Here is a 21,068-nt window from a genome sequence, read left to right as displayed (position 1 = left end):
TTGAATATTTATAATGACCCACAATAGGGATTTTGAAGTAATCCAAAACATGGGAACAAGTGCCAAATACACATTCGAAGTGATCTACCACGTTACAGCTGTTCAAGGTTTATATATGACTACTATTTTCGTTAATAAACACTGACATCACCAAGTAGATAAAAGCTTTTACTTAGGAGATAATCAAGTAGCAAAGTCTAGAAATATTGTGCTAGAGTTCTTTAAAGCCCCATTGAATATAAAAATTGGTCTTGGATTTAACAGAGCTGCATCACTAAATAGGACAGGGCAGATTGGCATCAAAGGATCATAAATACAAGAACAGGAAGAAGGCTGAAGTGAGGAACTGAGGAGGGCTTGACAAATGAGTAGCCCACGTTTTCTATATTATAATGACTATTCAAAATTAAGAACATAAGCAGCATGAAGCTCAAAATAGAAAACCTTACACCAAAGTAAAATAATTCACAAGAAACTCATCTTAAGTTTAACATTAAAAACAAACAATAAAACCTCACATTGTAAACTTCTGGGATACAGCCAAATGACAAAAATTAGACATAGTCTTTAAGCTGTATGGTTATCATCACGGGTAAAGATTCAAAGGGGTGAGGAAATCAGGTACATGGGGGGTTTGTGCGGCTTGAAGAAAATCTGAAGAATGGAGGGGAAGAAAAGGGAAGTGGAGGAAGAGATGGGCTACTGTGAAGAATCAAAGGCACGTATGATGGCAATAGAGGGAATCCAATAAATATAGGTACCCAAGAGGTTTCAGGTTAGGTGCCATTATTTCGGAAGGCATGAGCTAACAAGGTTTCAGGTGATTTAAATGGTAATTAATCAATCAATTCCATAAACATTTACTGGGCACCAACTACATGGCAAGTCCCATCCTAGAAGCTGGGGTCCTGCAGAAATTCATAACCACTTGGCTTCCCTAACATTTAAAAATATTAATGACTTCCTACTAAGTTCCAAATATTACAGCAGAATCTGACACAAAATCTTAATTGTGAACACAAATATCTTAGATGAGCAATTTAAGTGAATCTGTAAAGTAAGTAAACTTTCTTTTTTATTTATAGAGGCTATTTGGTGGGATACTAAATCAGAGTAATTACTTTCAAATTACTAAAACTGCATTTAATAACAACTCTCCAAACTGCTAAAAGTACCATGCATCATAGTTATAAGGAATTAGATTCAAAGTTAATCTTGCTATCCAATCTTAGAAAAGAATATTTCTGACAATAGTGAAACAGGAGACCTGGTAATCACTTTTGCTATTTATCAATGACAGAACAAAACACTATCATACATATATATTCATAGGTATATAGCATATGCTCAATAAACTAAAACTTCATTAATCTACTTTGTTTTTAACAATATAAAAATCCTCTTATGTTACAAAATAAAACTGCTAGCCATGAGTCAGTAAATGAAACAGAAAAATGTATCCTAGCATCAACTAAAATCTAAATATGCCTAACATTCTTTCTCAGTCCTATTATATTTTATCTTGTAAAATGAATTCCAGTGAGTTACAACAAAAGACTAGGATATATAAAATATCCAACTCATTAGTGAGAAAAATAACATAGAATGCAAAATGATATGCTGGTCCTCCAGAGCTGAAGAAATAAAAGCTAGAACTCTGACCTAAAGTCTAGATATGAAATACAAAGATAATGAAAAAGACAAAATAAGTAACAGAAAGAGGGCTGAAAGAAAGAAAAATAGTAATTTTCCAGTATACACAAGTGATCTGAACCAAACGGGAAGAAGATACAATTTTAAATGGCTTTGTAGGATCAATTGCAAATAGAGTTTTTATTAAAATTGTGGCTATTTTAGTGCAATATAATAGCAACTTTTCGGCCCAACTCCTAAGTAACTATAATGTAATTCCATGGTTTCAATAGTTTTATATGTAAACTATTTTGCTTGTCTTTCATTTGTATGCCTTTTACAAGATGAATTATATATCACTGGTTGTGTGTGTATATATACATACAGTTGTGTGTATTTGAAGTTTTTAACAGATCCTTCTTATTGACAATGGAAAAATATCACTTAATACTAACATAGAATGAATAACAATGCCAAGCTTTAGTCTCTGTGTCCCTTTTTGGTATATGTAATTGTAGTCAAAATCAAGTTAGTTAAATTCTTGGCGAAGTATTCAATCTAAGAGTTAAATCAATCGTTGCCTCTGAATAAGTTTTGATTATAAGTAACCTCACTGCCTACATAAAAACTATTAATGACTCTCCCTAGCCCAGTAATTCCATTCCTCTCAAACGTCTAAGAAAAAACAAGTAGAATATTTTTACTTAAGAAATTTGACATTATTTAAAAATAAAAACTATTGAAAGAAAATTCTAGTAACCAAAAACAAGAAGCTATTGACAGTTACTTTATACTTACTGTGCTGCTACTAAAAAAAAAAAAAAAAAAAAGATGGTTTTAAAGGAATTTATTTTTAAAAGGCCCTAAGGTATGTGTATACATTTTAATTTAAAGGACAAAAACATTCTCACCTGTTTTTTAAATTAGACTAATTCTTATGCTTTCATTTTTACTAAAGTTGAATGAATATCTATTAAAAACATATTTTAAAATAAAAATATTCCCCAACCCTCCTTTAATACCAAACAGGTATTTCACTCAAATTATGATTAACTTTATATTTTCCTTATATTTTTAATACTCACTCCTCAAAAAGAAGTGGTTTTATGTGATTTTTTTTTTTAATTTGAGGACTTTTAGTGTTTGCTCAGCTCCTTACACTGTCAGTTGAATATCTGATAAAATATTCCTATAATCATGTAATTACACAAGTTTACTGCTTTCCAATTAACCCTAGATAATATATTTATAGAAATGGAAGGATTCATTAAATCCCTTGAATAAACCATAATGTACTAATTTTAAGATATTAGTATATACAATAGCCAACTGTATTCAGTTTAATCTATACTCAAAACACTAGAAAATAAAAATATTTCAAATTATCTTCTGTTTCTTAACTATAACAATCTCCTGAGTTTATCTAATGACATATAAAAGCTAAACAAACAGGTATTCTCTTTCGTCCAACATCATACTTTATAGCATTTAACACAATCTGAAAATAAGGAGACAAGCATTATTAATTTACATTTTAATTTATGTATGAATGGCTTTATATTTTTAGAGAAGTCATTCAGCAGAATCTGAGACTGTTTTGTTTGGCATTACATAAGAGCAAATGGGAAAATATTTTTGTTTCCCCTTTCACGCTAAAGACCTGCATAGATGGACTGAAAACATACATTTCTGCGTATCCAAGGTTTCAGGGCATAGATTATGTTTTAATAATAAGAAATCTATACTAATACATTTTTGCAAAGCAACATGAACCGAAAATAATTTCAACAAGTGGTATGTTACCTGGGTGGAGCTGGTGGCTACCGAGATGCAGTCAATAAAGCTGTGTCTTCGAGTGAAAAATGCAACTATCTGCTGCCAGCGTGAAGGTTCTGGCTCAGCTTGCAGTTCATCTGATGAGCCCTTTTTTGCCCAGTGTTTCTGCTTTGGGCCTACTGAGCCATGGCTAGAGCTAGTATTGCCTCCTCGACTGGCGCGAGAGTACAGAAGTGTGTTGTTCCCGAAAATGTAATTCATCTCTGCAGCCCTGCAGGTGGTTGCCAAGCAGTCTTACTTCTCTACCAGCTGCTGAGTGGTGAATGATCGGTAAAAACTGCAGCTAGAATTACAGCAGCATCACTTGTAGATCAGGGAAAATAAAAACCTTGAGAAATGATGCTCATTTTCTCTGTAATTTCTTCCGATGAAAGAGCTTGTATCTTCCCTCTGTACCTGTTAGCTGTATGATGGCTGAGTTTATATTTCTAGACAAAAAAGACGACATAAGGTGGTTTTCTTTCTCATGATTATTTTTTCACCAGCGTCTGCAGGAAAAGCTGTTCTTTTGTTAGCTGATAACTAGACGGACTGAAATCCAGGAAGTGAGGTCGATTAGCAGGTAAAGAAGGATGTTATAAACACTGGACTACCAAGACCCTTTGGGGCTGCCTGATTTAATGCACTGGGTGGAGAAACCCTGGATTACCAAGTTTCAATCACAGTCTGAAGTAAAATCCAATGGCATTTTTGCTGCTTAAATAAATTATAAATACGAACTGAATTTTAAATACAAGAGGATTCTCTCTGCCGACAGTTCTGATCGGTTAAAACCATTTTACTAAAAGAATCTTTCTATTCACATATAAATTTCTACATCAGGAAGGCACTTACATTAAACAGCACTAAGGTTTTAAAACGTACTATCTACATTAAACTCTGAGGATCTAATGACAGAGAGAAATCCATTTGGAATGTAACTTGATAATTTTATTTAACATATTGGTTTTAAATGCTTTGATTAATTGAGTCTGAAGACAGAAACAGAATAATTAGCTAAGTAAGTATTTGGCTTCTGGGACTTTTGTGATAAAGAAGCGCTATTATCAGCATCATCTCTCTCATATGTTATAAACAAGATTACCAAGTTATGAATTTGTAAAAATGCAGAAGAATTAAACGTAAATTTTTTGTTTTATAGCCAGTAAAACATATTTTATCCAACATGACACAAATAATACTCTGGTTCAAAAAATAATACTGTTTGATTGCTAAATAGATACTTTCTAACATCTAATATCTAGGTCTGTGTTTCTCAACACAGTAGTCCACCTCAGAATCACCTAGGGTGCTGGTTAAAAAAAATACAGACTGATATCCCCTTCCCATCAGAATTTTTAGGGGTAAGGGAGATCTGGGAATTTTCATTTTTGAAAAGCCCCCCCTAAGAGAGACTCTCAAGCACCCTCAAGTTTGAGAACCACAGATTTCTAAGTCTGTCCTCTTAATACTATGCTACATTAGTATATAACACAACATATCGCCATTAAAAACAATATATGAATAAAAATGCTACTTGATAACTTACTAATAGTTGAGTAATTCAATTTTTAAGTTGATATAAGCACATCATAATCCCCAACCTCAGCCATGAATGAGGACCAACAAAATCTTGCTTGCTTTTGCTTACCAGCACCAACTAAATGCAGTCTGTTGGAAAGTAGCATTGGCAAACTACAACCTCTAGAACTACTGCAAATCCTGATTTGGCAAGAAAAGATGCGAACACTGTCTCTATGATTCCATCTCTAAGATACAAACACATGCCCAAGAAGGGTTGAGAGTCATGTGGGACTTCTGAAAGTAAGATGTTTTGTGACAGATTATAGCAAAGTTTGCTTCTTCCCAAGAACTGTGCAGACAGTAGCTGGCAGTTTTACGGCCCTACACAGATTGATCTTATCTATTTGGGGGTAGGGGACTAGAGGAAAACACTAAGGGTAGACAGAGAACTAAGAATCCTCTCTAAAGGAAAAAAAATAGAACCACCTAAAAATAAAAATAAATTTTACTATGGACCAGGTACTTAATAAAGAACTGATTAGTGTGGTTTATACAAATGCTCTAGTAATTGGTTTGGCCCCCAAATATGTGTCTTAATCTGTGTATGATGGAAAGCCAGGGTGGGAGGGGGAACCTTAGAATTTATAAAGATTCTGTTACTCTGGATTTGTAAGGATGAGGATATTTTATTTTTATTTTAAAAATTTTGGCTGCACTGGGTCTTTGCTGCAGCGCGCAGGCTTCTCTCTAGTTGTGGCATGCAGGCTCCAGCGCATGAGGGCTCCAGAGGGCGTGGGCTCAGTAGTTGTGGTGCATAGGCTTAGTCGCCCTGTGGCATGTGGGACCTTAGTTCCCCAACCAGGGATCAAACCCATATCCCCTGCACTGGAAGGCAGATTCTTAACCACTGGACCACCAGGGAAGTCGTGGATGAGGATATTGAAAATGAATGTTGAATGCAAATATCCTACTAAAGTTGCAAACAGTACCAACACAGATGGAACAGTAAGCCATCTGTATACAATGATTTCTTATGCTAGAGAGCCAAAGAGCTTGGGAACAATCGAAAGTTGATGAACGCTCCGTCCCATATATCCCGAGTACAGAGAAGAAATACTTCTCAATATATAAATTTCTTATTCAAATCCACTGACATCAAGAAAACAACTTTGAGTTTTGAGAAAGGCTTTTTTATGAAAATGTCCCATTACCTGAGCTACGGAAATCTAGGATCATCTCATCGATTGCGCAACAGTCAATACACACATACAAAACCATATATGTACCTAAATCACAATTGGTTTCATATGACTTGATTGGGAAGCAGTGACAACCAACTCCTCACTGATCTCTACTTTAGAATAACCATACCCATGTCACATATCTGAAATATAAACTCTATTCCATTAAACCAAAATTTAAATTCATTATAGAACCTGGAAAGTCTATTTAAAATAGTGAATTTTAAAAAATACTACAGAACATTTAAATCACCAAAAAGAACAATATTAAGATTTTAATATGATATATAAAGAATGGACATTTTTTTCTGCAGTCAAATACTCTACCACTGAGCAATAATCTGCACCTAACATTCTTTTTTCTGTAGTTTTTCTTTTCCACAGAATGATAATATTATCTATAGCAGAACTCTAAACAGTAAGAGAAAACGTAAGTAAACTAAGTACATACATTTAGTGATTACATACTTTAAATATGATTATGAAAAATTTATGACTGTTAGAAATGTTTATTTTATAACATTAAATGGAAGTAAAGACAGTTCAAAATTTATATAGGATAGGCCCTCAATTATTTGTACACTTTTCCAAACTTGCAAATAAACCCAGAAGTCTTCAGGTATAGTAACAAAGGCAATGATTAAGTAATTTTAGTGAAAAATTTTAAAAAGTTGAAGGATGAGAGGAAAAACAATATTGAAACTCTAAAATATTAGGAAAATAATTACTAAGTAACCACAAAGCCAATGTACTGTAAATGCAACAAGCATTTTCTTTACCTTTTTATCTTTATAATATGGCCTATTAAATTTCAAAACATGCAGCTGTACTAAGTTAAGACAAGACTAATAAGATTGATAACATAGATTTGTTATTTATCTAGAAAAAACTGATCATATATATATACAAATCGCTTCTGTATGAGCGCCATCTAGTGGTCAAATTGTATGCAAACTGTGTGCTCAACTTAGTACTCCAGGGTCATCCAAAAAAGATAAAATTCAAAAGTATTTTAATACATTCCAGAGTTGTAAAAACAAAGTTGACTTCAACAAAGCACTCAGTATGCACTCAAAATAGAAAAGATTCTCTTCCTGTAGCATTTAGTTCAACAGGCATATGTTTGCTTATATCCATTCTTCTGCTACCTCCATTTCTCACAATATTTGAAAAACTACCAATTGCTGCTGGTAATTTCATTTGATCGTATTCCCAGTACTACTGGATGAAATGTGTCCAGGCTAGAAGATACACTTATTTAAAATAATTACCTGTTCACATACCCTGTTCTGTCTTCAATTTCAAGCCCCTTGGAACTACATTTACTTTGTACATATTAGTTTAAACATAATTTTCCGTCATTGAAGACAAAAGCAAAATATGAACTCTTTTATTCAATGACCATTGCAACATCCCACACTAAGCCATGTCACCCTTGTCACTTCATCTAGATTTAAATCTAGTCTGAAAAAGGCTGAGGTTTTGTTTGTTTACTTGTTCAATTTACTGTTCTAACCATTTTTCCTAATTCTTAGATCATTTTCAGTTTTAGGAATCCTGAATTCTTATTAGTACCATACTACTATATTTAGAACTGTTTAAAATTGAAGCTTACTTTTTAAGATTTTCATGTACCACAAGAATTTACCCACTGTGTCCTTTTCTTCCACATTATGGTTTTTCACCATTATATCACCAATTTCTTTCTTGAAACTGTCTAGCACTGGCAAGAAACTTTCCCTTTTAGAGTCTTAAATCATAATTACTTTTTAAAAAAACTTTATTTTTTTTTGGCTGTGCCACACGGCATACAGGATCCCTGACCAGGGATCAAACCCATGCCCCCTGCAGTGGAAGCACAGAGTCTTAACCACTGGACTCCAGGGAAGTCCAAATCATAGTTACTTTTATGTTTTATGCTAAGGCCTGAATAAAGTAACTTTCAATCACTATCTTATTTCATTCATTACTTCAGTAATGAGAATCAGCACTAGCAGCACTACAAGACCCTGACAGATTGTTTCACAGCATGTTTCATGGTGGCAAACCCTTCATAAGCCCACTCATCAGCTCAGGATCAAGGTCCTTCACACCTTGTTCTCATTTCCTAACAACCATCCTAAACATCAACTACAATATAATGAACTTTTCTGCATTTTTACAGTCTCCTCAGACTATCACCCTCCTGCTGTACTTATTTTCTCCAGTAACTGCCTTCTCCTCTGAATTAGCATATTGTATACATCCTTCAACACCCTGTCCAAATACCAACTTTGTTTTTTACATTACTTCAAGAAATTTCTCTTTATTTTTTCATGTTACATCATACCGTTATAACTATCTCTCCATAAAAAGTACTAGTCACTGAAGTCTAACAAACTTACTAACACAGATGCTTAATAAATGCTAAACGCATGTTATTTGATAAACAAAACTAATATTCTATTGATTTTTAAAGCAATCATCTATTAATCTTATTTTTCTATTAGCTTTTATAAGAACAGTGAAGAACAAAGCAGTGCCTAATTTACATTCTACTCAGCAAACTGTTACTATTCAAAGACAATTTTTCAAATTACAAAAATAATAATTCATATACTGAGTTCTATGTATAGAACAACGGTTACTTGCTTCATTCCAAACCACAATACTACAAAAGTGGAAAAGCTCCTTATATTACCTTTTTTGTTTCTAAAAAAAGACTGCTAATCTGGTAATTTATTTATATTTTAAATAAAGTATATTCCATTGTTGAGCTTCCTAAAACATTTGCAGTTATTTGAAAAGATTTTTAAAACATTAAAACTTGCCCTCTTATGTCAAAACAAAGTTATTTTTAAAAAATTTGGTTCTCTAACAGAAAGTTAAAGTAATCCTAACCATTTTGCTATTACACTACCCCAATCCTATGCTCACTCCTCAAATTTTAATCTATGCATGAGATGGGAGAAGCAGGAAGAAATACCCCAAATGGGGCAGCTTTAATAATTCTTAAATTACAATTGTATCAGAATATAGTTTATCAAAAGTCCAGCCTATCAAGATTTCTGACCCAGTAATTTGACTTCTGAAAATCCATCCTAAGAAAACAACCAAACATACTTTTTATGCCCCAAGATGATTCACTGCAGCCTTCTTTACAAAACCTAGTAAAAATGGAAATAACAAATAGCGAAGACCAGAAGTGTTCAGCAAGTTAAGGTACCAATATACTATGTAATGTTACGTATTAAGTTTTTAAAAAATTTAACATGGGAAAATGTGTAAAACAAGTTTATAATAGGAAAAAACTCACATTTTAAAAAGTAAGATGTAAAGTATGATTTAGAAACAGATGAAGGAGAAGTCAGATAATTTCTTCTACTGGAAATGAAAATCCTTATCTATTCAGTCTCCAGATATATATGAGACAGCCAGCAAGCCAAAGGGGGAATACAATGATGATACCCAACTGCTCTACCTATTTGCATCAGAAACTTATATTTATAACTGTTTCAGAGATTGATGCTGTTAATATCTAATACAAGAAAACAAAATGAAAAGGAGCAAAAGAATGGCATATAAAGATGGATAGATCCAGCTGCTTTTCAATGAGACCAGCTGAATTATTACCACAGTACACTAAGATGTTTTGAGGCTAGTACTTTCTTGATCTTAACCAAAATTTGTCAAAGATTTGCATACAAATACTCAAACTGCCACTGCACTAAGGCAATAGTATAACACCAGCAACTATAAGATGTATGTCAATTGCAGAAAAGATAAAATATGAAAAAGATGTGTTTTATAACTGTTAGTAAAAGGATACTTTAATCTCAATAACATCCTCCTTTAAATAAGCCTCCATCAAATTTGTCTTTAAAAAGCCCTGGGGGGAAAAAATGCTATGGGAGACATAATCCTTTAACATGTAATAATTAACTGTATGCAAAGGACAAGAGCAAATTTAAAGCAGATACCAAAAGAATCAGGCAAAATTCACTTAATTCTCTTATGGTAAGGAAATCAAGGGAAAAAGAGTCAAATTAAGGAAGCAAGTGAGAATCTTAAAGTAATAATGCTTTCTCGCTCAATAACTAGAAACACTTAAGTCTCACTGCAGAGTGAGGATTAAATAAAGAGATGTCAGAAATTTACTTTAAAATACTTCAAGACAGACAGTAAAGAAATATGTGTATGGTGGTTCAATTAAGCTAGGTTCTACTGCAGTACTTCTCAACAGTGGCTATCCCCTAGAAACACCTGGAGAACTTGTAAAACTCTCCAAAGCCAGACTATACCCCAGACCAATTAAATCACAATCTCTGAGATGGCACTCAGATATAAATTTTAAAACCTTTTTAGGTGGTTCTGATATCCCACCACAGCTGAGAACCATTACTATGGACAGTCAGTTGTCCTAATCAGGAATTAACATTCCTAGACTGGTCAGCTAACATTTAATTATAAAGTAAATGGCTGCTATAAGATTTTTGTTATGTTAATCTTTGATCAACACCAGAAGTTTGCCAATTGTCATAATGAATGAAGTGGGCTTTCCACTGTTTTTCAGTTATATGGATTGGCTAAATTAGACACAATCCACCCCTGCATAAGGGAAAAGAAAAGACTCTGAGAGGCTTATACCCTTAGAGATGGCACCTTAAGGTTTAATACCTAAGATGTCTGGAAATTCTGGGTAACAAAATCTTGGTCTCTGGAATATTGTTTTATTTGCCTAGAGTGAGCATTTTATGCAACAAAAAAAAGTTGAGGCTTCATCACATTTAAAGAGGCTATATACAATATGTTATGTGGCTCACTGTTTAAATGTCTGCCTGTGTCAGAATCTGCATACACACAGAACTACCAAACAACCACCAAAAGACTGAGGAGTTGGGTGTGTGCAAATTGGCTTTGGATAATTTGTAACAATCATAAACATCAAAAATTCAAAATATCAGAAACAAAAGAATTATACATACCTGGGAAGGTTTTTCGACTAAAGTAAGAAATAGGCTTTATTAATTCAGTCAAGAGAAAGAAAACAGGCATAGGTCGGTAAGAACAGCATATAAAGCACGAGGGAGTGCTTAGAATTCAAGTCTTCTAAGGTTCTTATGTTGTTCAAAATGAGGGTAAAAGATATATATTGAGTCTAAATTTTTGTAAGCGAAATATGTATATTAAAATTTCTAAAAAAAGAAAATTTCTAGGATAACCATTAAAGAAAGAGAAACAAAATAGCTTCCAAGCTAAGAAGGAAAAATGAGATGAGAAAATAAAATCTAAAAGAAGACATGTTGTAATAAATGTCTTGTATGTTTAAAATTAAGAAACATACTTTTAAATAACTCATGGGGTAAAGAAAAAAATCATAATGAAAGTAAAAGAAAAAGTTTGAATTATGATAAACACTGCATATTAAACCTGTGGGTTACAGCTAAAGTGCTATTTAAAGGAAAATTTACAAATTCAAATACCGTTAGAAAAGGTTGATAAGGCAGTTAAGTAACCAACTTGAGAAGCTAGGGGAAAAAACCCAAACAGAATAAACTCAAAGAAAGCAGAAGAAAATAAAATAATAATGATAAGAGGAGAAAGGGGAAAAGATAAAATGAAAACTATCTCTGTCACTAATACACAACTGATTTTTTTTCCCATGTGTATCTCTCATTTAGCATCCCAAAGTAAGATCAGATTGCCTCTGCCAAACACAATCTTTGATTGATATGTAGGCTATCCACACATTTACATATTACATAAACATGTATATATTCATGCTTATGTGTGTATGAGAGGGGATGGAGGTGACAGCACATGGGGGAGGGGCACATGAGAAGATTTTTTTTTTAGACTTTTTTTTTCTGATTTACTTAATTAAGTATAGTTGATTTACAATGTTGTGTTAAATACTGCTGTACAGCAAAGTGATTCAGTTATACATATATATATATATATATATATATATATACATTTTTAATACTCTTTTCCATTATGGTTTACCATAGGATATATAGTTCTCTGTGCTATACAGTAGGACCTTGTTGTTCATCCATTCTATATATAAAAGTTTACATCTGCTAATCCCAAACTCCCATTCCATCCCTCCTCCAACCCCCTTCCCCCTTGGTAACCACCAGTCTGTTCTCTATTAAAAGACATGGTTCTTTGAAATTGACCATCCTTTGGCAGGAAGGATCAAGGGGAAAAAAGGCACAAATAAACAATACTAGGAATGATAAAGGGGCTACACCTAAATATGCTATAGACATAAAATAATAGGACGTTGAGAATATTTCAAAGTAAGTATGAAATGGGCAAATACCTAGGAAAACTAACTATTAACTGAAATCTGACTGGTACTATATAAGCCATTACAATTTTTAACCATTAATATGAAATCATCCCTCAAAGAGAATTACAAAACCCACTTCAAGGTTTACGAGTAAGAAATGATCCTTATACACAATACATACAACTAACAAAGGATTAGTATCTGGAATATATAAAGAACTTGCACAAATCAGTAAAAAGAACAACCCATTACAAAAATGAAAAAAAATCTTGAGAGGGTATGTCACAGAATAGGAAACCTGAATGATCAATATTATCAAACAGGGAAATGCACATTAAAAGCACAGTAAGATACTACTTCAAACCCAAAATAAGATACTACTTCAAACCCAAAACAATGGCAAAAATAACAGTACCAAATATTGATGAGAATACAGATCAATTAAAGTTGTTACATACTGCTGCTGAAAATGTAAATTATAGAACCACTTGAAAACAATCTGGTGTTAACCACAAAGATGTATATACATAACCTATAATTTTAACAGCAATTTTAATACTAGTAATAATCCGAAAATAAGATCCATCAAAAGTAAGGTAAATTAAAATAGAAAACTCTAGAGCAGTGAAGATAATGAAACTCGGGTATATAATGTTGACCAAAAACTGCAAGTTGAGAGTAGATGCAGTATAATGCCAATTATATAAAAAACCGAAACAGGCAAAAGAAATAATATATTGTTTAGAAATCTAAATATGTGAAACCAGGACTGTGGTTATTTCTGGGGGGAGAGACAAGGTGATGGGGTCAGGTAAAGTCACGCACTGCACTTCAAAGATACTGTTAATGCTCTTTTTCTGTACTTACTAATATTTTTTTAAAGTTTAAAGACATTGTGATGTGGGCATTTGAAATATAACAGTTATTTCCTTCATGAGAACTTTTTAGGCTTAAAGATCGTATCACTGAATAAAATTCATTTATAATATATATTTTTAAAAATGTTTTTAGAATGCTAACAAATACTATGAAATTCCTTATAATTACAAACCCAGAAACATCAACGGGGGAAAATCCTACATGAAAAAATAGTTCTCTCTAAGCATGAGCTACATTAGTGACAAAAGTAATAAATAATTCATAGCAACAAAACACAGTTACTATCTTACCTTTATTGGTGAAATATGAGAGTGAGAAACAAATCCATGGACATTTTCAATTTCTGACAGGTTCTTCTCTGAGACATGAACCAATTCCGGACCTATCACCTCATTAGTGATTTGTGGGGAAATGTGCTCTTGAGGAGGTGTATCTTCATCCTGATACCGGTATTTCTGTAATGTACAGCAAATTTTTAAATATGAGGAAGCTCTGAAAAGCAACATGAGTTCAATCCAAATCATGATTTTCATAACTACCCAAATCATAGTATTTAACTATATGAAAAGTGTCTTTTACAGTTTAATATATAAAGTCTTAGAGAAACGGTTCTCCATTTTAAAGTCATGCCAATATTTGTTTTGTTTTGTTTTTTTGTGGTACGCGGGCCTCTCACTGTTGTGGCCTCTCCCGTTACGGAGCACAGGCTCCACACACACAGGCTCAGCGGCCATGGCTCACAGGCCCAGCCGCTCTGTGGCATATGGGATCTTCCTGGACCGGGGCACGAACCCATGTCCCCTGCATCGGCAGGAGGACTCTCAACCACTGCACCACCAGGGAAGCCCATGCCAATATTTTAATAAACTTATCTGATTATTAAATAAGTCAGACTCTGGAAAGATGGCAGAGTAGGAAACACCAGGAATTTGTTGCCCCACCTAAACAATAATTCCAGAGGCATAATCTGTCTGATGTAATTTTGGAACTCCGGAGTCTGTTGAAGGCTTGCAACTTCAGGGGAAAACTTGGATGTATACTGTGTTTAATTTGTATCAGTTTTACCACCTCTATTCAACATGGTACCAGAAGTCATAGCCAGAACAATTAGGCAAGAAGAAACAATAAAAGGCATCCACTTAGAAAGGAAGAAGTAATCTTATCTCTGTCTTACATCAATAAAGACTCAGCAAAAAAGCTGTTAGAACTACTGAATGTAGCAAAGCAGTATGATACTGCTTTGTATCCTACAAAAGTTGACACACAAAAATCAGTTGCATTTCTATACACAAACAGTTGTACTTTATACACAACCTGAAAATTACAAAAACAATTCTATTTACAATAGCATCAAAATATAAGGTGAAAGACTTGTGCAATGAAAACTACAAAGACTTGTGCAATAATTAAGGTGAAAGACTTGTGCAATGAAAAGACCTGCTGAAAAAAAAAGTTAAAGAAAACAGAAATAAATGGAAACACATCCCGTGTTCATAGGTTGAAGATTTAATATTGGTGAGATGTCAATACTACTTAAAGCAATTTACAGATTTAATCCAATTCCTATCAAAATCCCAATGACATTTTTTGCAAAATAGAAAACCCCATCCTAAAATTCATTTGGATCTCAAGGGATTCAAATAGTCAAAATCACCATGAAAAAAAAGAACAGAGCTGAAGGATTCACTCTTTCTCATGTCAAAACTTACTGCAAAGCTACAGTAATCAAAACAGTTTGGTATTCACAGAAAGACAGACATACAGACCAATGGAATGAAATAGAGAGTCCAGAAATAAACCCTCACATACACAAATTATTTTTCACAAGGGTGCCAAGACCAACCAACAGGGAAAGACAGTTTTTACAACAAATCGTGCTGCAAAAACTGGATATCCACACATAAAAGAATGAAGTTGGACCCTTACCTAATACTATTATACAAAAATTAACTCAAGGTGGATCAAGGACTTAAATGTAAGACATAAAACAATAAAACTCTTAGAGGAAAAGCTTTAAGACATTGCATTTGGCTGTGAGCTTTTGGATATGAAACCAAAGGCAGAAGTAACAAAAGAAAGAACAGACAAATTTGACTCCATAAAAATTGAAAAATTTTGTGCATCAAATGACTCTAATCACAGAGTAAAAAGGCAACCCACAGAATGGGAGAAAATATTTACAAATCACATATCTGATAAGAGATTAATACCCAGAATATACAGAAAATTCCTAAAATTCAACAAAAAACCAAACAACTCAATTCAAAAATGGGCAAAGAACTCCAAAGAAGATATACAATAGCCAGTAAGCACATGAAAAGATGCTCAACATCACTAATCATTACAGAAATGCAAATCTTAAAACCATAAGGTACCACCTCACAACCACTGGAATGGCTACTATTAAAAAAAGCCAAGGTCCTACTGTATAGCACAGAGAACTATATTCAATATCCTATGATAAACCATAATGGAAAAGAATATAAATAAAAAAGAATGTATACATATATATTTATAACTAAATTGCTTTCCTGTATAGCAGTAATTAACACATTGTAAATCAACTATACTTCAATAAAAAAATTATTAAAGAAAAGAAAGACTGGTTTAAAAAAGGCAGAAAACAAGTGTTGGTAAGGATGTAGAGAAATTGGAACACTTGTGCACTATTGGTGGGAATGTAAAATAGTACAGCCGTTGTGGAAAATAGTAAGGTGGTTCCTCAAAAATTGAAAATACAATTACCATATGATTCAAGAATTCCACTTCTGGGCATATACCCAAAAGAACTGAAAGCAGGGTCTTGAAGAAATACCTGTACACCAGTGTTCATAGTAGCATTATTTACAGTAGGTAAAACATGGAAGAAATCCAAGTGTCTATCAATGGATAGACAGATTAAAAAAATGAGGCGTATATATATATGTGTGTATACACACACACACACACACACACACACACACACACACACAAAATGGAATATTATTTAGCCTTTAAGGAAGGAAATTCTGCTATATGTTACAACATGGATGAACCTTGCAGACAGTACGCTAAGTGAAGTAAACCAGTCTCAAAAAGACAAATACTGTATGATTCCACTTACATGATGTACCTAGATTAGTCAAAATCATAAAGACAGAAAGTAGAATGGTGGCTATCATGGGCTGGTGGGAGGAGAGAATTGTGAGTTACTGTTCAATAGGCACAGAATTTCAGTTTTACTACACTAAACGTTATGGGGATGGATGATGGTAATGGCTGCTCAATCATGTGGATGCATTTAATACCACTGAACTGTAAACTCAAAAATGGTTAAGGTGGTAAATTTTATGTTATGTGTATTTTTACCACAATAAAAAAATAAATACAAATAAGACTTCAAAGCTAGGTGAAAAAGAAACCTGAATACCGATTTGTCCATTTTTTACCCAATGTTAGGTGAACACTGTGTCTCTAAAGATACAGCTGTTTAAGTGAAGTCAACATAAAAAGCCAAAGTTGTTCAGCTAATTAAGTCTGGTCTTCTTATTCAATTAACTTGTACAAAAAAAAAAAAAGCCAGCCTTCTCAAATTCTAACTGAAAATAAATTACTAGATAACAGTACTTTTCTTTTACCTATAAAAGAATACTTGTTTCTTTCTCCTCTCTTGTATGCACACGCACGTAGAAAACCAAATCTACCTCACACCATATACGAAAGTAAAGGAAATCCTAATTATAGGAACTGGGAGAAAATAAAGTGCATGTTTCTCAAATCAGGCTGGGAATGTGTATGCACATACACAAAACGAACTTAGATACTACACTCCCCCCCCCAAATTAAACACACTTATAAAGAAAAGACACAAAAAAGGTACAATAGAAAACAAATATTTCTAACAAACAGGATCATTGGCCACTATAAGCTGGCTTTCAGAAATCACTGAAAAAAAGTCAGCAAACGTTAATAAAGGGATGCTCACAAAAGGCATACAAATGGGTCAGTAAACTTATAGGAAAAACATGCTCAACTTTTTTAGTAAGTAAGAATTTCAGTGCCAATATTCAGAGAAATGGGCATAAATCATCACATTCCTGGCAGAGGTCTTTTTCTGGTGGGCAGTCTGGCGAAATGTTTCAAAAGTCCTGAAAATGTTTCTATTCCTCCAGTAAGTCCACCTCTAGGAATTAATCTTAGAAGATAGAGCATTAGTGAGGAGCATAACTATTTGTTGTATATAGACAAACATGTACATTGTAAAATATATTTTAAAAAACTTAGCTATGAATTTGCTGAATTACACAACTTCCAGCATCACTTTTTAAACAACATCCTTCTGTGAAACGGTACAATTACATGGAAAACAACAATCAGGCCCACATCAACATCAGCTAGTTTATTTAACATGATATAAGAAACCTGTTTTTACATGTAGACTTCAATTATTTTCAAAACCAATGAAACGAATTCACTAATTTTATCCTGAGTAACACTGAAGTTAACATAGACATACTTACAAAACTTAACAGGTCATATGCTCAATTGAGTGAAAGCAAAATTTAAGTATTCCTATACCTTAGTAGTAGATACACTATAAGGAAGGAAACTTGATACCATGTTTTCAAACTTTAAGGATACTTGACAACTTAGTATGTACTTTAAGGAGAGATACATGTGGAAGGATATTCCCTATAGTACAGTCTGGAATAAAGAAAAACTGGAAACAAGCTGCCTATCAATAGATTTTTTTTTAAATTATGGTACAGTCATCCTAGGAAATGTTATGTGGAAGTTAGACTGGGTAAAAAGCTACTTATTCTAATAGAAAAAGATGAAGACACAATTACTGAATGAGGAAAGCAAGTTTCAAAGCTAACACACACAACTTGAACATTTTAAAACAAAGCAATAGTGTATTTATATGTGTACGTATGTATTAACATTATATGCATGTGCAATATGTGCGTGTGAAGCATATCCATGAATGTCCATATGCAATTTGGGGGGGTCTGAAAAGATTTAAAACAAGGAATGATTCATTCTGAAAAGTAAAGAAAGAAATCACTAAAAATTTTATGTCTTTTATGTATCTTTAATGTATGTTGCCCCTTGATCCCTTTTTATTCCTTATAATTACTGAGAAACTCAAGGCATTTAACCTGTAGGGTCCCCAGTATAATCACTTCATATTCATGGGACCATTCAGTGTGCTCCCTTGGCTTCTGTACTTCCTGCAAGTTGGCAGCTGAATGTAATAGCTCCATCAGTCTCATATTCAATCCTTTTGGCAAGACTATAGATGGTACTATGTTCTTCTGTCAAGAAGCACATAATGTCTGGTTATATCTTTTTGTGATGTTAGGAGCTCTTGATACTCAATACCTGAATCAATTCATTCAATGATGGTTGCAAAGTGATGACAATCTAATTCTATTACTCCTTTTTATTTATTAAAATATATATGTATAAAAAGAGTAAGTCTCTACACTTACTATTTGGTTACCTATTAGTATGATTCACACATGAATAAGTCATTTTTATCTACTAGTTTTCAAGAGAGATAAAAAACTGGTACCCTATCATCCTCCTAAAGCAATTAGCAGGTTTTTATATATCAATCAATGCAATTCTGATCAAAATGCCATGTGGCTTTCTTCAGAAATTGACAAGTTGACCCTAATACTCATAAAGAGTTGGAAAGGACCCAGAATAGTTGAAACAGAAGAAGAAAGTGGAGGACTCACACTTTCCGATTTCAAAACTTCCTTCAAAGCTACATGAATCGGGCTTCCCTGGTGGTGCAGTGGTTGAGAATCCGCCTGCTGATGCAGGGGACACGGGTTTGTGCCCCGGTCCAGGAAGATCCCACATGCCGCGGAGCGGCTGGGCCCGTGAGCCATGGCCGCTGAGCCTGTGTGTCCGGAGCCTGTGCTCCGCAACAGGAGAGGCCACAACAGTGGGAGGCCCACGTACCGCAAAAAAAAAAAAAAAAAAAAAAAAAAAAAGCTACACGAATCAAGATTGTCATACTGGCATAAGGATAAACACAGAGCAATACAATAATAGAATTAAGAGTCCAAAAATGTATCCTTAGATCATGGTCAACTGATTTTCAACACGAGTGCCGAGACAATTTAATGAGAAAAGAGCATCTTTTCAACAAATGATGCTGAAACATCTGGATGCAAAAGAGTTAAATTAGACCTCTTTCTCATACCATGTATAAAATTTAATTCAAAATGGATCAACACCTAAATATAAGAGTTAAAACTATAAAAGTCTTAGAAGAAAACTAAGTGCAAATCTTTTGACCTTGTATTAGCCAATAAGCAACCAAAGTGTGGGGGGGGGGACAGATAAATTTGCCTTCATACAAATAAAAAAAATTTTGATCATCAAAGGACATTATCAAAAAGGCAAAAAGATAACCCACAGAATGGGAAAAAATATTTGCAAATTATATATTTGATAAGGCTATTCACAAACAGTACATAAGTAAGTATCTGGTAAATACCCAGAATACATAAGAAAGTCTTTCAACTCAACAATAAAAAGACAACCCAATTTTAAAATGGGCAAAGAATTTACAGACATGTCTCCAAAGACGATACACAATTGGCCAATAAGCACATGAAAAGATGTTCAACATGATTAGTCATTGCAAAAATGCAAATCAAAACCACAATGAGATATTACTTCATAGCTACCAGGATGGCTACAATCAAAAAGACTGACAAAACATATGTTGGTAAGGATGTAAAGATATAGGAATCCTCAAACAGTGCTGGGAGGAATGTAAAATGGTACAGGAACCCTAGAAAGCAGTTTGGCAGCTCCTCAAAAGGTAAAAAGAGTTACTATACGACTGAGCAAATCCACTCCTAGGTATATATTCAAGAAAACTGAAAACATGCATCCACACAAAAACCTATACACAAATGTTCATAGCATCACACTTCATAACAGCCCCAAAGTGGAAACAATCCAAATGTATATCAATTTATGAATGAATAAACAAAATGTGGTATATTCATACATTGAAATATTATTCAAATATAAAAAAGGAATTAAGTATTTATACATCCTACAACATGGAGCTTTGATTACATTATGCTAAGTGAAAGAAGCCAGATGCAAAAGGCCACATACTGTATAATTCCATTTATATGAACATATGTTCAGAATAGGCAAATTCACAGAACCAGAAGGTAGATTAGTGTTTTCCTAGGATGGGGCAGAGGGAAACTGGGAATCAAGTACTGTGGGTATGGAGCTTCTTTGGGGTGTGACAAAAATGTTCTGGAATTAATTAGTGGTGATGGTTGCACAGCCTTGTATACAGAACTGTACAGATTTAAAAGGGTAAGTGCTATGGTATGTGAATACTTTAAAAATTATTATAAAATGATGGATTACACATATATGATTGCTTTACATCCACTAAAAATGTCCTTTTTGATGCTGAAATTGCCTTATCTCTAGCCAGTAGAATCTCTTAATTTTCTGAGTTCCCTTGTACTTGGCACCTTTAAGAAAGCCTAATAAAACAAAATACAGTTACCAAAAGGAAAATTCTATTACTTATTAGTGATTCAAAAAAGGGTTTACTTTGGTTACAATTATTATTTGAGACAGTATTTCCAAGTAGCTTTCCAGGCCCTCTACTACATTGCACAGCAACATTCATTTATATTTCTTACTACCTAAAGGTTGATCTC

General features: G+C 33.6%; 1 protein-coding gene across 25 annotated transcripts in view; it reads right to left on the bottom strand.

Moving 5' to 3' along the window:
- DLG1 (discs large MAGUK scaffold protein 1) overlaps positions 1-21,068 on the bottom strand; it is a 313,869-nt gene that overhangs the window by 185,738 nt on the left and 107,063 nt on the right. For 18 of the 25 annotated variants that reach the window (XM_067034266.1, XM_067034270.1, XM_059064880.2 and 15 more), the window contains one exon: positions 13,659-13,823. In XM_067034266.1, the coding sequence (XP_066890367.1) occupies positions 13,659-13,823 (165 nt within the window). Of the gene's footprint in view, positions 1-3,435; positions 3,892-13,658; positions 13,824-21,068 lie in introns of those variants that run through there. The other 7 variants (XM_067034277.1, XM_067034279.1, XM_059064890.2 and 4 more) reach the window with 1 other exon arrangement.

Source organism: Kogia breviceps, chromosome 5, assembly GCF_026419965.1.
Source record: "Kogia breviceps isolate mKogBre1 chromosome 5, mKogBre1 haplotype 1, whole genome shotgun sequence".
In the NCBI taxonomy this organism is placed as follows: domain Eukaryota; kingdom Metazoa; phylum Chordata; class Mammalia; order Artiodactyla; family Physeteridae; genus Kogia; species Kogia breviceps.
The sequence above is the reverse complement of the archived record's forward strand: the minus strand, read 5'-3'. Positions and strand labels throughout refer to the sequence as shown.